Below are 13,905 nucleotides of genomic sequence, written 5' to 3'. Positions count from 1 at the left end.
ATTGTAACGAGTATTGTGTTGAAAATAGTTATTTGGTTGAATCCACTCAAAACCCATTAGTTTGTCCTTCTCCTAAACCTTACCTATAAATATATAAGTGTAGGATTTTTTACCATAACATGATGGTTAGATTTCAGGGATTTTAAGGTTATAGACAAAGAAAATTCATTTGCCTCGTTGAGTCGTGGTTGCTGGAGATCTGCTTCCGCAAAAGTAAAATCCGTAAATCTTCCTACTATGGGAAACAGAAGAATGACTGAATGTTTTTAATACTCACCTTCAAATTGCAATGGGATAACATATTTACCTCCAAATGGATAGATTGTAGAGCATATGCAATCTTTCAAGTTTCAAATGAAGCCATTCCCCTGTAGTAATTAAGATATGAGATAATTTGCTGATGCTAAACTTTGAACTTTGGTCAAGTGAAGATGACACACTGTTTATTTATTGACATTGGGAACAGGCAGGCAGCTAGCAAATTCTCAAACTTAGATGTGATGCACTACAGCTATAAGGTGCACACAAGCTATTCATACAGATGTGAACTGTATGTTGTTCCCGGGTAAGATACATATGACTTTAGCTAATGCTGCATTCAGAGGCACCCTCAGTATCACCATCTGAAAACCCTAAAACATAGGCCTCTCCCTCATCATCTTCATCACTCTCGATGTCACCTCTAGTGTGTCTTCTTTCAACATAAGCCAGTGCTTGCCTCCTATGCATACGTAAGACGTGCATAATTACATCTGGGGTCAGTGTAGCCCGTGAATGGTCTTCTCGGCCTCGCTTGTTAGCTTCCATTATCTAACACACAGCAAGACAGTGCAGCAGCAAAAAAATAATCAATAATAGATTACATGAACCAACTGTGACTTTCGATTCTAAACATGAATAGTTATTGAGAGAACTGCTAAGATATGCACCTTTTGGGCGTCACGAGGCAATGGAGTAACATTCTTTGATGATGGGGTCCAAAGCTTTATGGTCTTTTCTATTCCACATGTTGCAAGAACAGGAATATAGGGATGGGGCGCAAGCTGATTTACTATGTGCCTATCACCAACCATCAACCTAACAAGCTTAGCACCCTTTTTCTTCCAGATAAATATACGACCACAATCAGACCCACTCATGACATATTCATCACCAGGACCAAAAAAACTCACTCCTTTAACAGTTCTCGAATTTCTATGCCCAGAATAAACTTGTGGCTCGTCCAATTTCTTTGCATCTTCACCTTGTGAAGACAGGGGAGATGGACCCAATCCCATGTTCTTCTGAAACAAATATATCAATTCGTCATTGTATGAGACCAGCAACTCACTAGAGCTTGAGTAAGCCAATGCTGTGATGTGAACGTCATGTGTTTCAATCAGGTGATGGGGGCAAAATGTGTTGATAGGCCTATCTGTATTATGAGAAGCATCCATTTGGTACATTCTGATGTCATATACACGTGCATATTCGTCAGAACCTCCAACAGCAAAATAATTAGGATTTCTTGGATCTATCACAATGGAGTTCAACCTAACACTGCTAGATGATTGCTTATTGTTTTCCGTGAAAGATGAGCAACATAATATCTTTGTGGCAGAATTGCTTCGCAGGTCATACTGCAGAACAGATGCAAGTTATAGCAAAATAATCTGAGGAAGAGAACATTTTACAGGTAAAACAGCACGTGGCAACCTACATGTTGAACAAAACCATCTTCACTGCAGCTATACAATATGTAGGGGCTCCCTGGTTCCACTGCAAGATTATGTACACGACCTTGATGCTTACCAAGCCTTTTAGTTTCTACGTGGCCATTCTCCAGCAATAGACCAAGCCTGACCTGCAGTGAGAAAACCAGTGTTTTGCGATGGCAGAAATCAGACAAGATTGAAGAATAAGCCCATAGGTGTTGGGAATTATTTCTCCCTAGTCCTTCTCAAATTACGAATTAAGCAACTCCAGGAGGCCTAAACTATAATATATTGGTACAAAAACATTCTCTGGATGTACATCCCTGCGGTCTATCATATATTGGTACAAAAACATTGTCTTGATGTACATCCCTGCGGTCTATTAACATGTGTTACTTCATACTAGGACAATAAGAAGAATATGATTGGTATGAGAATTACTTATCCAATCATTCAATGCTAAAATGCAATTTGGTGATCTCACTAATTCTGCAATGTGTAAGAACTCCTAAATCGATGAAGTGTTGGGCACAGATTCTTTATGGCATTGAGAAAAAGAATGGACAAGTGAAGCAGAAGATGCCACACAGTAGCTGATAGTTGCATAGGTAATTCTTATAGCTAATAAAATGGTGGTGTCGAGGCTAGCTTGTGCACACCTCAACTATTCTACTGGGTACCTGTTACACCTCACCAACACAAGTACCGGGTCCCTGCCAAAACTTAGGAAGAGGGAAAGAAATATCTAGAATCTTTTGTCTCTACTAGAATTCTCCCATTCTCCCATTCAATGGTTTTCACACATTTCAATGACCACTAGGCCATACCCTTGAATGCTTGCCTTTAATACTCTTACCCAGGTTTGGTTAATTGTGAGAAATATAAAAAAAGAATATTATCGAATTGTTGTATCTACATTATTACATTGAGACTCTATTTATAGATACTACTTTGGACTCTTTTCCCAACTAGGATTCCTATTCCTATTCTAAGTAGGATTGTATATACTTATTCCTATTCTAACACTCCCCCTCAAGCTGGTGCATACAAATTATATGTACCTAGCTTGTTACATATGTAATTAATACGAGGACCGGTGAGGGCCTTGGTGAAGATATCTGTAAGCTGATCATTTGACTTCACAAATAGTCCTTTCATGAAACACTGGATTCGATGCAATATGAAGGGCCGCTTGGTTATCTCACACAAGTTCCATCTAACTGATTTCGCCAAAATTTAGCTCTCCTAGCAACTGTTTGATCCAAACTAGCTCACAAGTTGTTGCAGTCATTGCTCGATATTTTGATTCTGTACTAGATCGAGCAACCACACTTTGTTTCTTACTCTTCCACGACACCAAATTACCTCCTACTAAAACACAATATCTAGATGTCGAACTTCTATCAGAGGATAATCTTGCCCAATCAGCGTCTGTATATACGCTCATAGCCTTGATCCTCGAAGAGTAGTCCTTTACCAGGAGTTGACTTTATATGTTGCAGAATACAAACAAGTGCTTCCCAATGACCATGACAAGGGGAAGTCATAAACCGACTTACAACACTCACAGGAAAAGAGATGTCGGGTCTAGTCACTATGAGATAATTCAACTTTCCAACCATTTGTCTATACCTTTCAGGATTACTTAGTGGTTCCCCCTGTCCTGGAAGGATTTAACATTCGGATCCATAGGAGTGTCAATGGACCTTCATCCCATCATTTCTGTCTCCTCAAGAATGTCTTAAGGCATACTTGCGTTGAGAAATAACAACTGATCTAGACTAAGCAACCTCAATACCTAGAAAATACTTCAGCCTGCCGAGGTCTTAAGTCTTGAAATGCTTAAAGAGATGTTGCTTCAAATTAGTGATACCATCTTGATCATTGCCAGTGATAACAATATCATCAACATAAACAACCAAATAAATACACCGATTTGGTGCAAAATGCCGATAAAACACAGAGTGATCAGCTCCACTATGAGGCATGCCAAATTCCAGAATTACTGTGCTAAACTTTCCAAACCAGGCTCGAGGTGACTGTTTCAGACCATAGAGTAACTTACGCAATCGACATACAAGGCTACTAGACTTCCCCATATAGACTTTTCTGCTCCATGTAGACTTTTTCTGCAAGATCACCATGTAGAAAAACATTTTTAATGTCCAACTGATGAAGAGACCAATGACGAACAACCATAGATAGAAAAAGACAGACAAATGCTATTTTAGCCACGGGAGCGAAAATATCTGCCTCACTAGCCTTTGCCTTTCATCTACCACACAAGCATTGTTGGTTAAGTGATCTTGAACGCCTTGACCCTTGCACCATAACTCAACCGAGGAAGCACAAGCGAAATAGTTTGAGCTTCCCATTAATGGTTCTAAAGTGATCATAGCACTTGAACTACCTATATTTTTGGAGACAAAAATATCAATCCCTAAAGACATATTATGAAATTAGAGAAAAGAGAAAAAAAAACAAATAAAACTAGTCGGAATCTGGGAAAGAGGGTTCAGTCGCCGAAGATTAGATCTGACTGCTCGGAACTGGAAAGAATCAAAAAATAAATAGATGGTCTGCCTCGGAATGGAGAGGCGACCTCAATGGGAAAAAATGTCAAAAATTGGCCAGAAACTGCCGCACGCGCCCGCGCGTGAAGCGCATGGTGACGCAAGCCTGAGTCTTCCGGCAGCGTGTGAGGGCGCGTGACATGGAAAAACTCAAAGGAGCTCACTTGGGTTTGCTCGCCTGAGTGTTCTGCACCTCGTGGTGGTGTGGGTTTTCACACTACACTTATAAAACAAGAAAACGATGCAAACCAGCCTTCGACAGTCACCAAAATCTGACTTCTTTTTTTTCTGGGTAATTTTCTCATCAATGCACCATGTGAGAAATATAGGAAATGAATATTATTGAATTGTTGTATCTACATTATTACATTGAGACCCTATTTATAGACACTACATTGGACTCCTTTTCCAACTAGGATTCCTATTCCTATTCTAAGTAGGATAGTATATACTTATTCATATTCTAACATTAATAAATGTATTGTAAATCCACATTGGATTCACAAAATTAATGCATAGATTATTAAATGTATTGTTAATCCACTTGGATTCACATAAAGTAAAATAAATTTCTACATTGCACGAGTATCGGCAATGCAGAGTTTAATATTGCAAATCAAGCACTGCAGTAATTATGCAAACCGTATACTGCTACAGTTATGCAAAGAATAAATTAGTGATGCAATCATTTATTTTAGAAATCAAATATTACACTAGTTATGCAGAATTTTATGCTTTTTTCCTTATGCGACATTAATCGACCTCTTAGAATCTCTTAAAGGGCTTGATCGGCTCAGAGAATTTGACAGGACTTCTCCTTTCCAATACAGACCACTAATATTATCATCATTTGACAGTTCTTGTTTGATAATGACCGGGATCATGATTAAATCACAACAGGAGAATGGTCCAGTAAGCAGAAGCCACATCTACTACAGCGTATTTCAGACTTACAAATGATCATTTGCTCATACACATTGTCGTTATCTTTCAGATTTCACATAATAAAGTGCACAAGATACGCAGAACATCACCTGGCCATCAGCAGCAGCAGTTACTACTTTCCGATCATCAGTGAAGGGCATGAACCTGGCCTGGAATATGTTGTCCATGTGGCCTGATGAGTAAGACAATTTTGATTTCCTTGTTGCCCAGTCCCATAGTATTACTCGTCTGTCATCAGAACCTGAGACAAGAACATCGCCAGTGGCATTGAAGTCAATTGTGTTAACACAACCCTCATGACCATTTAACTTCCCATACAAATCCAGCCGCTTCACTGTAACCTGCCCCAAATATGGAAAAAGAAAATAGTTTCAGCCGCTTTGCATAATGGACCAGTTTCTCAGATTCTACAGAAAAGAATTTCAAACACCTTAAAATTTATTACCCTCAGGCAGAATATAATAGACCGGAAATGGATACTGAGCATTCGCATAGATAACACAACTAATTTGGCATTAGGGGTAGTTAGTTAATTGATTTAGTGACTGATGTGGGATTACCTTAATATCGAAATGTGAAATTCTTTTACACCAAATTATGCTGCAACTGGGACTCAAGTCTTAACCACCACTAAGTATGAAGGCCTCATTTTTGTTACCTTCTTATACTAATGTGATAATTTCTTACACAAAAAACAGAGACTTAACATCAAGGAACATGAAGGCCTCAGTTTTCTTTAGTTATTTGTTTGTTTGTTCACTTTATTGGATGTGCCACAGAAACTTCACATCAGGCTCTGCCATTAAGAAGAAATAGATACAAGGAAATTAACAGTACATACCTGGTGATGAACTGGAAGACCGTCACATGGATGATACGTTCAATAAATAGTAGCTGGTATTAGCTGAAAGACTTTAAGTTTTATTTGGTGACAATGGAAAAGAATAATCATACTTAAAGCCAAATGCAGGTGAGCTTCTACACTAAGCACCTGTTGGTAACATGGAAAAGCAGGCTACAACCCTATTGGAGTTGGCCAGATTACACTAGTCATATAAATATGTCTATACCGTTAATGGATAAAACTTAAATTCTCATCCAAAACCTAGTAGGTAAGATGCTTGGCGTTCAATAAATTTCCAAGTATTAACCAGAAATATATATGTGTACCATTCAACTCATTTAACAAGGTGACTATATCTCTGTAACTCAAACCTTTACTTTCGCAAAGTGATTGGTTAACCACCCAAAGAAGAAAACAGACAGCCTGATGCATGACTCACTATAAGCAGTTCGTGCAAAGTGTAATAAGTTGATGCAAATTCTTATGGGTCATTTCGCACAAATGCCCTAAGTTGCTCAGACTCTTCACTTTTGGTGTTGCACCCGTGTCGACACGACGTGGGTGTGGGTGTGGGTGTGGGATCTGTGTCCGATTTGGTCAACCGATTTTGGGTACTTTGACCAAAATCGATGGGGAAAGTCTGGACAGTTTTATGTAATCAATACAAAAGTTAAGGTAACCTTTAATATAAATTTTTTTATGTCACTACTTTTCCTTTAATCTCCTTCTAGGATTCTCCTCAAGTTTTCATATAATATCTCATAATTAGGTTTTATAACTCTATTTTTAGATATTTTAATTAATTTTTAGGAGAACCCTTGCACCCATATCCATTTCCCCGACTCTTAAAAATTAGATCATGAAGGATCCGACCTCTAGATCCACACCCATATTGGACACCTGCACCCGAGTCTGAGCAACTTAGTTCCCTTCAACACTTTGAGAAACAAAAAAGTGGCCGAAAATGCCCCAACATCGAAAAAACAAAGTAAAACAAGCAAGGCAAAAGCCCATACTTTCGAACCATAATATAACACAAGTTATGTCGCTTAATTCCTATAGAACTTAGGCATAACTTAGTTCCTACAGAACTTATGCTAATAGAGGAATACGTTCAGTTACAGAACGTTATGTCTTAAGAAGTTCATAACCCACAAGTTATGTTTTACAAGGCATAATTTAGTTCCAACAAATATGCTGATAGAGGCATAAGTTCACTTTCGGAAACCACAAAGTTATACCTTAAGAGACATGACTTTTGCTGGACAAGACAAAAGTTCTCCAAACTCATGCCTTGTGAAATTAGGTCATAGTTAAGGATATTTTGACCACAAATTTTCATTAAATGAGCAACAGGGGTTAAATTAAAGAACATGATCTAGGGAAAAAATTAAAGATCATCCCGAAATAGGGGTAATCCATGCAAAAACTTGAATTCTTACTTTTACCTTCCAACATTGGGTAAACAATGAATTAGGCTAGGTCTGGCTTTGATCCATGATAAAGAAGCTATTCTTTGGTCTAACTCAACCCAAAAGTTAGCTCAAGAGGTGAGTATCACCAAAGATCACATAAAGAGACCAAGTAATCCTTAACCCACTCCAACAGATAAAAAAATAAATGGAATTTTGTAAGTATAGAAACATTGAAAACGAAAACCCTAGAGAAATCTAAAGATAAGAAATTTAAATTTCATAATTACAATCTGATATTTGCTTAGTGAGATGAAAATCATCGGGGACAGGATTCAGATTGCAGCAAAAACAAACCACGCCAATTTGATTTCCCTCCCCAACATGTCTAAGCTAAACCTTGACAAAATTACTCTTTGCTGGTGAAAGATACAAAGTAGCTGTGGAATAGTATAAGTGCACACAAACAGACGAACACCACCTCTCTCAATATAAAAAAAAGAAGAAGAAGCTGAAGTATCCCCAATTTGAGCTCTGGTAGACTAATCTATTGAGCAACACAAGTACCATGAATAGCCATAAGTACGAAATTGGGGGAAAATTCGATACTGTCAATCATTTCATCAAACAAATAAATGTAAACAATAGATAATCTTAAATAAATCAGACCTCAGAAGCGGAGATTCGACGAGTGAAGTTTCTGGGTTGAGAAACCCCAATTTCTCTCTTATGGAACTCCATGAATTCATCGTCAGTAGACTTGTACAGCCTCTTCATGTTACCTTTAGCTTCCTCGTAAGTGCTTCAACTCTGTATATATCCACTTTAAAGGAGGTTGTAATCTTCGCCCTGCGGAACACATTAACACTCAAATTTGTGCCAAAAAGGTAAGTGCGGTATTCCTAATTATTACTCCATTCTTACTAGTGTTTCATAACATAGGTATATATATGTATATAGAAGACAGAAAGTATTAAATATCCCTAATCCGGTAAATTATTAGTTTCATTTTAGAATTATGGATATGCTTGAAATCATATTATCTGAACCTAAATACACATGATCATGCAACATGAATGAAATATGGTCCTAAATTCCAGCCCAATTTAGAGGTGTTTAACACTTTGATCGGCTTTTTATTAAGAGTCTCGTGCTCTTACAAGAGTTTGAAACCACTTACTATGTCATGCGATAAATTGTAGTATATCTAAGTTTAGTTAATCAATTAGATTGGTGTTTTTAAGAAGGGAAAAAAAGACAAATATATCCCCGAACTATCGCAAATGGTATATAAATACCCTTCGTCATACTTTTCGTTCATTAATGCCCTTGTCGTCAAAAAAGCAATGCACATTTACCCCTCACTATAACAGAAGACTTATTTGATACACGTGTCGCAATCCTACGGAGGGACCTGATTTGACCAATTAATTAAACCCGAATTTTAAAACCCCACCCATATCCACTTAACCCACCCAATACCCCCATTACCCACACAAATAACGTATCTAAAAACCTAAAGAAAAATCCCCTTCTCTCAAATATCCATGGCTTGTAGTTGCAGAATCTATCTTAACATTGAATTTGATTTACTTCCAAATGTACCACCTGGTTTATGTGACTCGTTTTAATGCCTATTGTAATATGACTTACATCTCTTTCTCCTCATTATTCTTTCTGCCAATATCATCTGCACATTGCAATCTGCACGTAGCCATTTTTAACCTCAATTCAGAGCTCTTTTCACTCACAATGGTCAGCTCTCACTCTTTCCCTTAATCCATTCCCCTAATTCCCTTAAACCCTTCCCTTAATTCTCTTTATTTTTCAAGTGAAACGAAAATTCACTTTTTTTTGTTGCCCAAAACAAGCTCATTCTCGTTTATCACTGATCTTGGGTTGTATGGTTGAGGTTATCACTTGTAGAAAAAATTATGCATTTTGGGTTTTAGGTTTAGCTGAATTGAAATAGTTGGCGTAGTATTTTTTCGTGATCTCTCTGATTGTCGCAGAATCGATCAAGAATTGACTAAGAAAAGAAGATCATGGACGACGAATCGACAGAAATGACGAAGAATTAACGAAAACAAAAACGAATCGATGATGAAATTGGTATGTCGAGATGAAGGAGAAATCAGATTTTTTTGGTTTGTTTGTGTGAGCTTATGTGTGAGGAATTGGAGATGTTTTTTAGGTTTTTGGATGGGTTATACGGGTGGGTTGAGTGGATATGGGTGGGTTTTTAAAATTTGGGTTTAATTAATTGGTCAAATCAGGTCTCTCCGTAGGATTGCGACACGTGTATCAAATATGTCTTCCGTTATAGTGAGGGGTAAATGTGCACTGCTTTTTGGACGGCAGGGGCATTAATGAACGAAAAGTATGACGGAGGGTATTTATATACCATTTGCGATAGTTTGGAGGTATATTTGTCCTTTTTTCCTTTTAAGAATGTTAATAGTTTGAGGAGAAAACTAATAATTTGTTCAAATTCAGGGGTATTTTCAATACTTCTTTCTAAAACGAAAAAAAATAATTGAAAATAGGGTAAATAATTAAATAGATTATTAAATAATAAGTGGAGATAAAATGAAAATAAAATATTAAGATAACAACATGATCACATTAAATCAATTATTACACAAAAATGAGTTTTTTCATTGTTATCTACAATGAATTTAAATAATATGAGATAATAAAATTTAAGTAAAAATCAAAATAAATATTGTATTTAAACTACAAAAAATAGCCCAAAATACCCCTGAACTGTTACGACTCGAGCCTACATCCTGGATGTGGCTGACACTCGAGAACCATTGCTGGTCCCCAAGCGAATCCTCATCCTGTCTGACTACAAGCGAAAGACTAACTCAAGCATACATAAGCATCAGATTCAAAAGAAACATTTTAAAACAGTTTACTTAATCTCAAAACTTCGCTAAATATACTAAGTATGAAACATAAGTTTTAAATAAAATATTTGAATCTGAAAGACTCTCCAAAACTGTCTATCTATGAAGCCTCTACTATACAAAAATAAGTGTTGGTACAAGACTCACGACTCCTCAAAAGAGCTACTACTAACAACTCATAAACCTGGAGTTTTCGGAAGCAGGGAGACCTCACTTGAAAGCTGACGAGCGGATGAAGTGATCTCAACAGACTCTTGTTGAGGATCTTAAGAACCCGCATCATTAAAAGATGCAGGTCGAATGACATCAATACATTGAATGAACGAGTATGTAATATAGCTGAATAACAAAAAAACTGAATGAAAAGACTGCAATAGATATAGATATATCCTCAATTGAATGTAAAGAAATAAAGGACTGAAATCATTAAAACTTTACAAAATACTTACTCATCTTTGAAATCAACATATTAAATGATATAATAAAAATATACTTTTAACTATATTTGAGAGATTCACTAAGCGACAACCATAACTATGAGCTACGTGATGATACAACATCTCGCTCACGCTTCCAGAATTGTCAAATACCTTGCCGGAGTATAGAATACCTCAACTAAGTGGATCCACTAAGCTCTGCCCGAAGGCACTTAAGATTCATCTAAAAAGTATGATCCTATACCCATGTTGGCATACATGGTTTATGAGGAATGTGAGTTGTCTGAACTCATCCCAACATCGGTGTTCAATACTACTTCCAATAATATATACTCATGCTCAATATTTAAAAACATACTCTTCCTCTGGTTTGAGATAATTGCTCAAATTATCTTCTTAAAAGAGGTAACTGCTCTTGAAATATCTTTGAACTCATAACTCATTTAGAAATCAAAGTTTCTCTTTTATCAATGTAAAAATTGATACCTTTGGGAATACTTAGTTCCCTTATACTCTTAGGGGTTGTTTGGTGTGATGGATAAGATACATTAATCCTGAGATAATTTTTTAGTGGCCTTTAATTCATTGTTTGGTTGCAAAGGTAGGGATTACTTATCCCGGGATTAACAAATAGTCCTGAGATAAGTTATCCCTCACTGGGGGTGGTATACTAATCCCAAGATAAGTTATCCTGGGATAAAGTGTGTAAATTAACAAAAATACCCCCCCATAAACTCTCTTTTATACACAACTTTTACATTCATACATGTTAACATAATTTTTAACAACATAATAACATTCACATTATTCGTTGTTTTAATGATAAATATATTTTTCAATTAAAAATTTACATTTTATAAATACAATTTTTATTTATGAATATATTATAAGTTGAATTTATTTGTGTAATTATTATGTTTATTTATATTTTGATTTCTCTTAAAATGTCACTCCACTACTAAATTACATATTTTTCATTAAATAGTTTATTACTCACTTAATAATTATATTTTATCTATAATTAAAATGCAGATAACTTTAATAATAAATTTTCGTTTACTTTAATAAACTTAAAATGAAAGTTTTATTTTAAGCTAAATAAGATGAAAGTTTTATTTTAAAACTTAAATAAGATGAAAGTTTTATTTTTAAGCTAAATAAGATCAAAAATCTTATTTTTAAGCTAAATAAGATGAACATTTTATTTTTAAGCTAGATAAGATGAAAGTTTAATTTTTAAGTTAAATAAGATGAACGTTTAAATTTTAAAACATACGGCACAATCATGGAAATGCACACAAAAATATTTAAGCTAAATAAGATTGAAAATTTTTATTTTTAAGAATAAATAACTAAAGCTTGCAAAGAAAATGTAAAAAATAAATAAATAAGGTGAGGGTTTTTTTGTAAACAAACAACTTGTTCACAAAAATTATACAATGAATATTAGTTTGAATATGACAAACCAAACAAGCAATAAAACCTAATCCCAGCATAACTTATCTCAGTATAACTTATTCCAATATAACTAATCCCAGCATAACTAGTATTCAAACCAAACGACCCCTTACTTAATTCATACTTGAAAACTCTTTCTAAAAAATATATCAAAATCATATTGTGATATGATCATTGATGACTTGAAAAGTCATACTGCATAAACAAACGGTATATCTAGATACCATACTGCTTCAACATTGATGACATACTCGACTGTCATACTAATCATGTGTTAAAAACTCTTTCTCAAAACTCATCTTTACTTTCTCAAAAACTCAGTTTAAAACTCAAATATTGGCTTTAAAAAGCTTCTCAATATTTATAACTCAATTCATAGGGTTCATGCAGAATTATGGACATGAACGACTCAACTCAGGGGTCTTAATAGCAATATGAAAACTCAGTACTCAAAACTCAAGAACTCGAAACTCAAAACTCAACGATACTACTCATCTTGAGAATGTCCAATTCATATGGTTCATGTTGAAATATAGACATGAATGAATCAACTCAAGAATCTTAATGCATAACATATAACAATTCAATAATTAGGAATAAAATTTCAAAAAGAAACATGAACACAAGAATTCAAAATCAACTCATCTCAAGAATACTCAAATCCAGTGGTAGAATCTTAGATTTCTCATTTACTGATTTGAAAGTAGATGTAGGACGTGAGAACGAACTAGTCCAACACTATGATAGCCTTACATACCTGAAAGAACAAGGTTCTTTAAGAATCTTGAAAAAGAACTTGTATAGAAGCCTTGAAACCCTAGCTTGAAGGTAAACAATCAAGAAAACCTTTATTGAGATTCTTGAATTAGTTTCTTGAAATCTCTATGGCCAAGAATTATGATTTTCATTAGTGATTCATAATTGTACGAAGAAATTTGAATTGAAATGAATGAAATTCTTGGAGAAAGACTTACCTTGAAGAAGAATCTTGAAAAAAGATTGAAAGAATCTTGAATGGAGTCTTCTACTTTGATTTTTCCTTAGGGTTTTGCCTTAGGATTTGAGAGATGTATTAAAAGATGAAAATCTGATTGTTTTGGGTCCTTAATTAGTCAAGAAATTCATTTAGAGTTTTCTTTGAGGTAAAAAAGACAAAAACGACTCTTTTTAATATTTTCCCGTTGGCTAATTCGTCACTGCACTGTATATGGTTATTAAAGTGGTCATAACTTTTTACTTAAAACTCAGATTGTTGCAAAATTGGTGGCGTTGGAAAGAAGATTCAAATACCATTAATTTTATAGGTTATGGGACATGTAAATCTTCATATTGTAAGAGATATGCTTGTTTGAAGTTGACCCAAAGAGAATCTTACATCAAAACTTAATCGGTAAGGCAACTTTCAATTCTACTTTGGGCTAGGAGTTTCTAATGACCTTAATTGATATCCAAAATCATTCACACACTAAAAAATTTACCTTTACACATATGGGCAATTTAAGAATGGGATAATGGTCTGAAAAATACCCCAACTTTGGTCGAATTTGCTGTTGCGATACTAAACTTCATAAGGACCTATCACCTCCCTAGACTATTTAATACCGTATTTTAAACATATATATTTGCCCAC

At 35.3% G+C, this 13,905-nt stretch overlaps 1 protein-coding gene across 1 annotated transcript; it reads right to left on the bottom strand.

The window, feature by feature from the left end:
* Nucleotides 1-302: 302 nt before the first annotated feature.
* Nucleotides 303-8,400, bottom strand: LOC102585248 (DDB1- and CUL4-associated factor 8-like). The gene is made up of 5 exons (XM_006366061.2): nt 8,138-8,400; nt 5,302-5,553; nt 1,700-1,843; nt 930-1,619; nt 303-810 (listed from the first exon to the last, which is right to left on the bottom strand). The coding sequence occupies exons 1-5, from the start codon at nt 8,243-8,245 to the stop codon at nt 583-585; spliced, it is 1,422 nt and encodes a 473-aa protein (XP_006366123.1). The 5' UTR covers nt 8,246-8,400; the 3' UTR covers nt 303-582.
* Between the last annotated feature and the right edge of the window lie 5,505 nt (nt 8,401-13,905).

Source organism: Solanum tuberosum, unplaced genomic scaffold, assembly GCF_000226075.1.
Source record: "Solanum tuberosum cultivar DM 1-3 516 R44 unplaced genomic scaffold, SolTub_3.0 scf00614, whole genome shotgun sequence".
NCBI classification, from domain to species: Eukaryota; Viridiplantae; Streptophyta; class Magnoliopsida; order Solanales; family Solanaceae; genus Solanum; species Solanum tuberosum.
The sequence above is the reverse complement of the archived record's forward strand: the minus strand, read 5'-3'. Positions and strand labels throughout refer to the sequence as shown.

Excerpts from the sequence above, each read along its gene's own strand:
- LOC102585248 (XM_006366061.2), bottom strand. The coding sequence starts at position 8,245 with ATGAAGAGGCTGTACAAGTCTACTGACGATGAATTCATGGAGTTCCAT. Across the intron at positions 5,554-8,137 it reads GTCGAATCTCCGCTTCTGAG|GTTACAGTGAAGCGGCTGGA; the intron begins GTCTGATTTATT and ends TATTTGGGGCAG. Across the intron at positions 1,620-1,699 it reads AAGATGGTTTTGTTCAACAT|TATGACCTGCGAAGCAATTC; the intron begins GTAGGTTGCCAC and ends TCTGTTCTGCAG.